The 11,684-nt window shown below is 41.1% G+C and overlaps 1 protein-coding gene and 1 pseudogene across 2 annotated transcripts; one reads left to right on the forward strand and one right to left on the reverse strand.

Annotated features, from left to right (window-relative positions):
- Positions 1-766: 766 nt before the first annotated feature.
- On the forward strand, positions 767-1,316 carry LOC148028433 (peroxisome biogenesis protein 3-1-like; annotated as a pseudogene).
- A 5,238-nt stretch (positions 1,317-6,554) lies between these two features.
- Positions 6,555-11,482, reverse strand: LOC148028434 (uncharacterized). Of its 2 annotated transcripts, none has more exons than XM_087690233.1 (2): positions 9,325-11,480; positions 6,555-7,151 (listed from the first exon to the last, which is right to left on the reverse strand). In XM_087690233.1, the coding sequence occupies exons 1-2, from the start codon at positions 11,292-11,294 to the stop codon at positions 6,716-6,718; spliced, it is 2,406 nt and encodes an 801-aa protein (XP_087546359.1). In that variant the 5' UTR covers positions 11,295-11,480; the 3' UTR covers positions 6,555-6,715. The 2 variants fall into 2 exon arrangements, with proteins under 2 accessions (XP_087546359.1, XP_087546360.1); XM_087690234.1 differs by having other exon boundaries at positions 7,023-7,161; positions 9,325-11,482.
- Between the last annotated feature and the right edge of the window lie 202 nt (positions 11,483-11,684).

Raw genomic sequence — 11,684 nt, forward strand, 5'->3', positions numbered from 1 at the left:
TCACCCTAATTGGGACGATCGACTTACAAGGGCCCTCTGGGTATACAGAACCTCCCATAAGGTTGCTATATGACAAACACCTTTTCGGTTGGTGTACGGTATACAAGTCATTTTTTTTGTTGAGTTAGAGCTACCCTCTTTGTGCGTGGCTATCAAAGAACGTCTAGGCAATCATGAGTCCCTGCAACACTGGCTACTACACATGGAATGTCTAGATGAGACTTGTAGAATTGCCCTACAGTGTATGGAAGCCACATAGGCATGACAAAATGCCTATCATGATAGCTTCATCAAGCACAAGGAATTTAAAGAAGGTAACTTATTTCTAGCCTATGACTTGATATTTGGCAAGTTTCCAAGAAAGCTCCAACAATACTAGATGGGCCTCTACAAGGTACTTGCTATCAACCTTAATGGCTCTGTATCCATATAAATTGTGGATGCTTTTTTATGATCATTTTCTAATAATTGGCTATCATCTAAAGAAGTATTACCCCCCCTGGGGATCATGAAAATCACCATTGATAGCCCTTTTATCCCTTGCGTCTCAATTGGTAAGGCTTTGTCTATTGCTCCTGATAGCCCTGCTGCTTATCCTAATGAGGTGGACTCATTTTTCTAGCCCTTCATAGCCACCCCCACTTCTTTGCTCCCTTTTTGTCTAATCCAATAGAGGTGGTGAAGATGGTTATAATACATTATCTTTTTGCCATTGTTAAGGATTAGTGGAAGAGCTAATTGGATGACCTCTGAATGAGACATCATGGTTATAATGGATTGGGTTAGACGTCATAAGAAAAAACTTCTTCTATTACCTGGTGCAGTTGTCATTGGCTATGTTTTCTATAAAGCTGTCAAGGCTCGTTATGGGTGGCAAACACACTAAAATTGAGGAAAGAGGACTAAGCATGTATGTCTTTCAACAAACTAAATAAGATGTCGAGTATCAGTTGCAACATCATTTTCAAAATATACAACGGATTTCAAACACAACTACTTTACCAACCATTTTACCTTCTCTAAAAAGCTAGCTTTTTGATCAGTTAGATATTTCAACTATAACTGAAATGCTGGCACAAGGAAGAGAGAGTTCTTGGGAAGAAAAGCTCAAACTATGGTAGGAATTGAATATACTAAGTTTTACAGGTGCAACCTGTTCGATGTGGGCACTCACATTGCTTGTTCTTTTTGTCCGTATTCAAATCAACATTTTAGGGAGACATATCTATTTGGATACAGCCTGGGATATTTCCATTGTAGATCCAAGGTATCTAAACTTACAAGATCAAAGAGGAGTACTTTCAAAGAGTTTCTAACAAGAGTACATTGTGTATGCTGAGTTTTTCTCCAACAGAGGCTTGGATGGACCGATTCTAGCTAGAAGATCAGTAGTGAAGCAAACTGCTGGAAGTCTTTCATTCCAGAGAAGAACTTGGATGAGAAGACAATCTTTCATCAGGGCATTTTGTGATTGGAGGACTGCATGGTAATGTTAGTCTTATGAGGAAAATTTCAAAGCTTGCATTGATGGAGATGACAAGTAATAAGGAATTCAAGAACTATATTGGACTGTTGTATGGCAAGCCTTCGAATAGTCAGGAGGCGAGTTAGTCAGCTAGTCAGTCATGTTCATGTGTTTCATGTTCATGTAATGGATGAAGAAGAGCTTGATGCTGGTCTTACTGGTAGGAAGATCATCATTGACATCTAAGGTGGCGAAAAAGCTTAATAGGTAAGCTTTTAACGAAAAGAAGTTACGATGCATTCAACGTTTAAGTTTTTTTTAAAAGCACAAGCTTTAAAAACATAAACCTTAATGTTTTTTAAAGCTAAATGCCTTAGGCTTTTTTTGGAAAAGAAAAGCACAATGTGAAGGTGTAGGAGAGAAAACTATAAAAGAGTGACACTATGAGAGCCTTAGGGGGGCCATCAAAATCAAGAGAGAGAGGCTTGAGGTGGAGCTTGTGTCCCTCGCCCTCTTCGAAGATATTGTCATCAATTTCAAGAGAGAGGCTTGAGGTCAAGCTTTAAGCCTCTCACCTACAATTAAGTTTCGCTATCGAGTTGCATAGGAGTGAGGCTCTAGAGTTCGAGCTTTAAGCTCCTCGCCTACTTTGAAGGTTGTCATCAAGTTCCATGGAGTGGCTTTTGAGTCGAGCTATGAGCTCCTTGCCCTCTTTAAAGTTCTCATCATCAAATTCTACGAGAGTGGCTTAAGTTTCAGCTTGGTGCTCCTCGCCTTCCTTGAAGTTCTTTTCTTAAAACCTGACATTCCACCTTCTTCTCTTCTCTCTAAGTTTGAGATTTTGACCTTGTCTTCCTCGAAAGCTTTTGATCATATCCGAGAGTCTTTTGATCTCGCATCATGTCTATATCTTTAATCGAAAAGTTTGTTTTCTCATTCGTCTTAAATCTAAAATTCTTTTGGATAATTATTTTGTGTTGAGTACTCCCATCACAAAGCATCCCTACGGCAAGCGACTTTCATGAACCCCCTTGCACGAATTTCGTGTGACATCTGGTGAACTAGACGTGAAAGTGTCGTTTCTGATCATCGAGATGGGTGACTAATCCACCCACTTCATTGATTGCTTCTTCCTTTTCAAGACTAATGAGATGAAGACTTTATTACAAACTCTTTCTTCAACCATTATGATGTAGAATGAGTAGCTGCAATTATCTATGCAGTACCAGCAATAGTTGCATTAGTAACAGTTGGATCAACAACGAATGTTGCATTAAGAACAAGAGCATACACATGGTTCGACCAAGGAGATCAAGGTTGTGGTTAGTGAGCAAAAATTATTTGATGGATGGAATGTTTCAGCCTCCATTAAATCCTTTGAAAGCCAGATGCGCTTCTTCGGAGTTCCGACCAATTGGAGCAATTATTTCTTACGGCTTGCCACGCCTACTTTACGGGTTAGAGTGACAGATTTGTTTGTGCAAGTCTCTAACTGGAATGTTTTCAAGAAAGAGCTCTAAGATGAATATTTTCTGGAGGATTATGGTATTGCTACACGGAAGACATTCAGAGAGTGGGTCTATCAGCCCAACAAATGTCTTGTTGCTTTTGAGTTGTTGCGGGAGTTTGAAGAGAAATATAACCAGTTGGATGTACTAGAGCAAATAGCTCTAAACTCGAAGAAAGTGGAGTTATTTAGGCGGCTAATTCCTACACTTCAAGAGGAGTTGGGAGAGCTTCTTAAAGACCATACTTTGCCTATGGGATTGAAGATAGATTGGCATGATGCTGTGTCGATGCAGTTTCTACACTTAAAAGAGGTAAAAATGGAAGGCTCGCTTGCAAAACGGGATATTGTCACCTTCAGCGATGTCTTCTCCTACCATGACCTCTCCTACTTCTTCTGTTGCACCAGCCACTACTCATATTTCTCATCCTGTGTCTATACATATGCCTATGCTTATTCCTACTGCGGTTGTCAGACTATCTGCAAAACTGACTATCGAAGTTGTGGTGGAGGAGATTTCAAAGAACTTCAAAGACCTACAAATCAAGATGACCAGAATGGAGCAACAGCCACTTAGTCTAGCTCCAATTTCAACCCCAACTTATTCTACTCCTAAAATTCTTCCAGGAATGATTATGTCCATCGTTGCACGTGTTGTGATAGTCCAGATCATGAGCAAAAGGACTATCAAGATTTTGAAGAGGCGAGAAGGCTGAAGTTGGTAGTCTGGAAGTATAAGATGATATGTTCTGGAGATACATAGCAGCTGATTGAACCAAATTTTGGTAAGGGGAAGAAATTGTTGGAGTCTCTTTTGCACTCTTCTTATGTGATGCGAGAGGTGGCAAGAGAAGCAGTTTTCTATGGCCTTTAGTTGGAGCAGTTGCCAAAGAATAAATCTCCTTTATGGTCATATGCACTGCACGACACAAAGAAGAAGGGAAAAGCCTCATAATCCAAAATTTCAGCCATAGGTGATGCGATCAGAAAAGGGACTGGATGGGATGATTGAGTTGATGTCTTTTCTATTTATGCTTATATCAAGGATTTAAAGCGCTTGTTGAGGAATAGCGGAAACGAGATAATGATCAGCTTGAAGGTTTGAAGAGGGTGACTAGGAGAAATGATCTAGCTTCTCAACCTTCTTCCTTAGGACCAAAGCAGAGTATGGCTGATGTTTAGAAGCCAAAAGCATAGGAAGATCAGAAAGCCCTGAAGACAAGGATCTGAAGCCAAAAAAGCAGCATGGATTCAAGCTACTTTCTAACATTGAGACGACTACAGACTTGAAAAATATACTTGATGATCAGATTTTTGACTGCAAAATTAAATTCATTCTTGGAGAAGTCTTGGGGATTTCCAAAGGAGAATGTCATGATGTTATCATCGACATCATTAAAAGAAAACGACAAGTTATTGAAGAACCGACAAAGGATATGATCCATCGAGAGGCTATAGCAGTTGCTATGAGGCTATTATCTATGGGCTGCAAATTGAGGAGATTGATTCTGATGAGGAGATTACTAAGGAGTCTATAGATGAAGCTTTATGTATACAATCCAAGAAGACTCTTAAGCCTTTACTTTAGTCCGTACAATATGTTGAGAGTGAAGATGCATCTAGATTGGTGCCTCATAGCCATTTTTCTCGTTGCCACCAGGCTCATGCGACTACGGAGACTGTAGTCAAGCTTGGTGAGATGGAGATCCTTTGTGTTGCTCTTTTGGATCATGGCTCCGAGATTAATGTCATAGTACATGGATTATATGATATTGGGGTAGATGGCCACTTGATGTGGATCATGGTTGGCGCATGCGTGCAGCCAACAATACTATAGGAGATTTGTATGTTGCTTGTCCAAACTTGAAGATTTCTATTGGAGATGTGAAAGAGTCTTATCATTTCCTTGTGCAAAATTCTTGTTCCTATCCTATTATTTTGGGACAGCCATTTATTGCTAAGTCTTGGATGGAGACTAAGGTTCTGTACGACGAGTGGATCCAAAGCAAAGATGGAAAGAGGGTTGTCCAGTTCATGATCGTTTGTGTCAACCATTAGCAAAATAAGGATTCCTTGAGGCATTTCCCTTTTCCAATAAGAAAGCTAGATTTTTGTTAGGTACCAGACGAGTTAGTAAAAACTGTTCAATATTTTGTGAAAGGTGCTTACCTCATATGTGCATATATTGCTACAAGGTGCTCTAGGTTCAGGTAGTACACGGTGTCTATTAAATGCCATCCAAAAAGAGCCTCGAGAGCAACATTGTAGCTCCTCCCCTTTTGTATATGTATTTCAATTCTACATGAAGTCCGATTATTTGCTACTAATAATGGACATGCAAAAATTTTCAATGTTCCATGAATATGTCTTATATGTATTTTTGTTCAAGTTTTTTTATGCGTCAAATCATGCAATCTTAAATATTTAATGATCAAGGTACTTGCTTGGTTGCTATCCAATGTCCACTCAAAGAAAAATGAAACCATTGCTACTATTAGTATTGATGTTTTTCCTACAATTATTGTGTTGCTATAACTATCACTATTAGCACCACTATTGGCATTGCTATTAGATGCTTCTAGCATCATTAATAGAATTCCTAATACGATCTCTAATAGCATCTCTAAAGCATTAGTATAAGCATTGCTATTAATGTCACCATTCATTTTCTTAACCAATTGTGCTTTTGCAATAATGGCCCTTATACCCCGTATTTTTTGTAGTATGTTGCTTCATTTTCATAATTCATGGCATTCTTTGGTCTATTTTCTCCTAACCATATGTACAACAATGAGCAAAAACATGCATTGTCGATGCTCAGCCACAAGGTTGAACCACAAAGCTTGTAAGTGGTACCCCATCGAACTAGTTATTGAGTGAAACTTGTCTAGTTTAAGTTAGATATAGAACTTCATTGCAAATGTGTCATGATAAACATTGTCTATTGAAGGTTTTTGGGTTTTATTATACATGTTATTGAAACATACCATAAAACTAAGTATCCATTTGATTGAATTGAATGCTTCAAAAAATTGGAGAAAATTATCACAAAAAGAAGTTAATATCATTAATATACACTAAAATGAAACATTGTTCTAAATCTCCAAAGATACTTTGATTGTAGAGATTTGTGATTTCCCAAACTCAACATAAAAATGCACCTTAATAGTTCAACATCTCAAAACATTGTTTTTACACTTCATATATCCTAAATCTTTGAAGAAAGTCTTCACGAGATTTGTAACTTCCCAAAGTCAAATACGAAGTGACTTTTATAATTCAACACATGGTCTTTACACATTAAATATTAGAACACACAATTTTATCAAACAACATTATGTCACTAAAAGGACACGTATTTCCAATCTTCTTATACGAATATCAAATGATGTTCTTGTATTTAATAAAAATTTAAGTGTTGAAATATAGAACATGTCGATTCAAGGTATATACATTAGTTCATGATTTGACCCATTGTCAGACACAAGTATCAAATCATTTATCACTAGACATTATCATGTTTAGACAATCATGTTTTGTTGGCAAATAGAGCTTTTACCAATCTAATTCCATTTGTCACACTAACGAAAGGACCTACAACGACATGTTATGAACATTTGTTAAAATGCTTCTTGACAAATATTATCAATTTCAAGTGATATTCTTTTATATATATTGCATGACACCTATAATGCATTCTACATGTCATTGAATTTACTATACAAAATGATCAAGTTTAAGTGTCATTGTTTACCATAACCCACATGTCCCAACAACACCCATAACTGAGTTAAGAGCTCTTCTCCTTGAGTAAGTTGTTGTAAGTGTTCTATAGACATGTTGTCATAAGCCATGTGCATGATGAGATCAACCCATATATCTCCAATAAATTGCCATCTATCCACCAAATCCAACTCATATTGCAAGACTTTAGTAGCTTTTATTGCATTTGTGAGCTCATTGTCTTCCACCTTGTTTTCCTCCTCTTCAACAATCACTAAAACTTTCTTAAGGATCGAAGAGTCATATTGCTCCTTAAGAATGAATGGTTCCTTTATTGGTGGCATTGTGGTAAGCATTTGACGAAGCTTTAGTTCCGTATTTCTAGCTAGTTGCCTACTAATTTCAGGGTGGCTTGGCAAGAGTTGTGTCTTTTGTACAAGGAGATAAGTTGCATACCTACATAAACCTTCAAGGTGGGTTAGCCAATCTTCGATGAAATACAAATGGTAGCTACATTTAAAAAAAGAAGAAAACATAATGTGATTACTTTAGGATGATAAAATTCGTCATATAAATTCTACATTAGATGATAAAAGAGTTCCAAACATGATACTTTTAGGTTGACAAATGTAGAAGACGAGTTTAGATGCCCACCTCACAATGAAGCCTTTGGTTCATTCACTCTAGAAGAAGATAGTAAAAGAAATGTGGAAGACATGATTCATTATAGATTCTTAAACTTGATGACTAGATGTTTGAAAATATGTCAATATAAAAAATCACCCATCATATTGCTTACTAAGGAAGTTTACTTTAAAAAGAAGGGTGATAAAGTCACAAATGCCTATTTTCCAACTTGAAAATACAAGTGGGAGGAGTTTTTGGGTTTTCTTCTTTTTCTTTTTTTTTTGGAGGGAGGGGGGGGTGGTTAACTTCAAAGAAATGTTCTATACCAGTTGCATTCAAGGGTATCTTAAATAACCATTACACGTCATGATGAATAAATTTACCTCTTTTTCTTCATAATATTATCCTCTCTTTTTTCTAAAATTGACTTAAAATACCTCCTATAATTATAATTCTATATATTTTCTCAATGCTTTGAATTAAATTTATCTTATTGGACTCATGTGCTCCACTTCAACATTTTAATGTGAACTGCTTGAGTGAAAATATTGTAATCAAACGGTGAGATTCTATGTGGCGCTTATTACACACATTGTAGCAATGGACAAGGCTTCCTTGCGTTCAATGCAAGGAGTGTGAATACAAAGGAAATTCAATGCACCACCACATAGTCGAGTGCGTGGTTCATAGAATTTTAACATTTTGATAATTCAGTGTCAAAGCTTCCTTGTATTCTTTCTCCATTCTGAAATCAAACTGATTAATCATGGAGCTCTCAGTAAAGTTATGCTCCCTTATCATTGTCCATCAAAGAGGTGAAAGGAGAGTATATTAGGGCACAAGCATGTGAAGCTATTATAAAATAGTATGCCATTGGATAATACTAATTATAACAATTGTTGTTATGCTAAAGACCCAAAGACAATCATAATTTCCTACCATGCTATATCTCATTGAAAAGGTCTTGAAACAAATAATCTTGTTGTTAACCTCTAATGGACGTCATTAAAGCATATCACTAGATAAAGTGACATTTAGGCCATAGTGCTTCTATGGTATAGGCCTTGGTACGAGATAGATGAAGTTTATGACCGATTTGTTTGAAAATGATTCTTATATGCATTGATTGGTTGGATGCCTTGCTAGCCCTTCCTCTTCAAGAAATTTGGGTTATTCCATAACTCTTCAAGTTCTTGCCATTAGTATTAATGTTTTCGATTGACCTATTAAAGAGGAGTTCAATAGAAAATTGATGGTGGTAACTTAAGGATATCCTCTAGTTGCAACTTGTAAGTAATTGCAAGTCCATCTACTATGTTGATACCTAGACGAAATAACAAAGTAAGTACTTGGGTGCGAACAAACCCTAGGATTTGAGACATATAATGTACACCACAATCAAAGACCTTGATACCTCACACCTCCAAAGTTCCTAACACTCTAGGGCACACTCCTTGTGGTGCTATAATTTAATAATATATTAGGCACATGATGCGAACTAGTTCATCTATCGTCATAGGGTAAAAGGCATCAATGTGTAACCAAAAGGTTATGGAATGTGCACATGTAGCTTTGTGACTATGGCTTGGTAACTCATTCATTTGACCAAATGATATGAGCTCATAAAAGGCACGGAATATTCCATAAATATGTTTGCATGTGCCCTCATGTGTGCATTGTATGAATACAACAATGCATTAGGGTCGAGGGCTAATAAAGTGATAGACCTTGATAAGAAAATGGTGGTAGGTGGCAAGGGAAGGAGGTTAGAGGGGTGTCTTGAATGTTTTTTTTTGTGAGAAAGACTTGAAAGTATACCCAAGGTTTAAATTCACACACCCACACACTTAAACACTTCAGCTACAACCTCATTAGCAAGAGGCTCGAATGTGTAAGCGTATTGTATTCCTAAGTCAATTTTGCTCATATTAGAAACTAGGCCACATTATTTTTTTCATTCATCACTTTTTAAAAGAAATTCAAGGGAAGAAAATTCTAGTACCTAGACAGGCGCGAGGCCATGGAAACGAGGCCGAGAAGATTCGGCGGCACTCGTAGTGGGCTGCTGCTGCTGCTGCTGGCACCAGCTGCGCCTACATTATTAGGATTGATGATGCCATGAAGCTCTGCGATGAGGAGCTGCTCGCACAGGCAAGTCGCAAGGTGCCACGTTACCACGAGGTGCTCCAGGTCCATGTAGTACACGGTGTCGCCCGGATGCCATCCTACAAGAGCCTTGAGCACGGCATCGTAGCTCCTCCCCTTCTGCACGTATTTCTGCGCAAACCAGAAGGGGCTCGACAGGGGCTGCAGGATCGCGCCCGGAGACGATCCCCATATCTCTCTGCAGCGCTCCACGACCTTGCCTATCACATACGTCTTCGTCTCCTGCGCACGAGCCCCTCTCAGGACCATCTCCCTCTGGCAGCCATGGATGAGTACGCAGCCGCAGCTCCCTGTTGATATTGCTCTAGTTTGATTATTGTGAGACGCCATCGCAGCTAGCCGCAGCTCTCTTTCCACATCGCTCTGCAGCATCGTGTACTGCCCCACCTCAATGGGCTTCCACAGCCGAGTCAGCCTTGGCGTCCGGCCAGAGACCCAGAGCCATACGACTGCCGCAGACTGGAGAGCTGCTATGGATGCTTGACCCGCAGCTTTCACGCACCACGATGAGCTAGAATTGGAGCTCGATTCAGCTGCGCGATGCAGTTTCACACATGACGAGGCCAGCCATACCCTTGTCCAGTCCGAGAACATAAGTCGCAGCAGCTGATAGAATTCTACCCCGAGAGCAGCAGAGAAGAGGAGGAAGGTGATGACCCTGGCGTTACTAACTTGCTCGGCGGACTTCGAGAAGTGGATGCTGTTGAAGATGTAGACACCGGTGACAGTCAGCAATACAGCAGAGGCGACTCTGAAGAAGACACCTTGCTTGGAGTAAGCCGTCCCCGCTGCGTTGGTGTAGAGCGCGTCGTACAGGAAGCTCAGCTCGACCTCCAGCAGCCGGAGGATCTCCTGCTCGTCCCACACCAGATCACCTACATTACTGGCCCGGGCTAAGAAGAGCTCCCTGATCTTAACATTTCGCCATTCGTACATGAAGAGGTGAGAGAAGCGCCTCTTGTACATCTTGTGAAGGGCGAAGCCGAGGCAGAGAAGGCCGAGAGGGGGATTCTGGAGGCCGGAGCTTGGCTGCTTAACCTCCTGCAACGGCGGCCGCGTGAATTGTGCCAGCACGGGGCAGGTGAGAATGTCATCCAGGGTGACCAAAGGGGAGCTATGGCGGGCCTTGACGAAGTCATTCTCTTTGAGGTAAGCCTCATACCATTTCTTGTCTCCTGAGATGATGTAGTAGAAGCGGGGACGATGGGGGTCGTCGCTGTGATACTGGGGCTGGATGGTGGGCTCCCACAGCATGTAGTAGTAGATGGGGAGGGTGGAAGCAACGATGGCCTCGCGGGAGGCGAGACGGAGGGCCTGGATGTGCTCCACATACTTGAAGGCGCCCACGAGCAGGAGGAGGATGGCGCTGACGAGGACGGGGGCCCCGCCGCGGGCGCACGTGGCGACCACGTAGGCGGCGGTGAGGAGGCGCAGGGCCATGGTGAGGCCCTCCCGAGGCCAGAGCTCGGCGTCGGCGGGGTCGAAGGCAGACACGTTGTCGGGCCCGCCCAAATGCAGCAGCAGCAGGGGCGCCCATATCGCGTAAATGGCCGCCGCGCGCGGCCCGCCCGCCGACCCCGCCAGGACTGCCGCTGCCGCCTGCTGCGCCAGGGCCCCAAGCGCCGCGCTGCCAACGTAGGACGAGGCGTTGTACGCCACCCACGCCACGTGGCGCCACGCCGGATCCCACCGCCGCGCCTTCCCCGTCAGCAGCAGCAGCGCTTGCATCAGCAGGCTGGCCAGCATAAACGCGGTTATCTGCCATCTTTGCACAAATGTCAACACTCTCTGTTCCAACGTCGCCATGAATATATCTGCCGGCTGATTAACTCATCATCATCATCCTGTTTGTTTTTTATATCAGAGATACATACAGTCGCACGCTATCCTCTCAGCTCTGGAAAAGCATCGTCGCCGCTGCTTCGCGCCCAAGAAAAGGTAAAGTTGTGTGACTTGTATCCGATTTCAAGTTTGCGAGGCTTTGCTCATGTACGATGTCACATTAAGGCATGTCACAATTGCCTGTCCAAATAATAGCAAGGCTCACGAGTCACAGTCGCTCATCTTTCAAGGAAATATAAAACTTTTGATAAAATATCAACGGGATTAATAATGTCCTTCTTAAATACGCAGTGATGTTGATATTAACTATTGTTATAGAAGTACATCGGGAAGACACGCAACTAAAATGAATAG

The sequence above is a fragment of the Lygodium microphyllum genome, chromosome 12 (assembly GCF_053477565.2).
Source record: "Lygodium microphyllum isolate KBCC chromosome 12, Lygodium_microphyllum_v1.1.10, whole genome shotgun sequence".
Taxonomy (NCBI): Eukaryota; Viridiplantae; Streptophyta; class Polypodiopsida; order Schizaeales; family Lygodiaceae; genus Lygodium; species Lygodium microphyllum.

Excerpts from the sequence above, each read along its gene's own strand:
- LOC148028434 (XM_087690233.1), bottom strand. The coding sequence starts at position 11,294 with ATGGCGACGTTGGAACAGAGAGTGTTGACATTTGTGCAAAGATGGCAG. Across the intron at positions 7,152-9,324 it reads ATGGCCTCGCGCCTGTCTAG|GTATGCAACTTATCTCCTTG; the intron begins GTACTAGAATTT and ends AGGTTTATGTAG.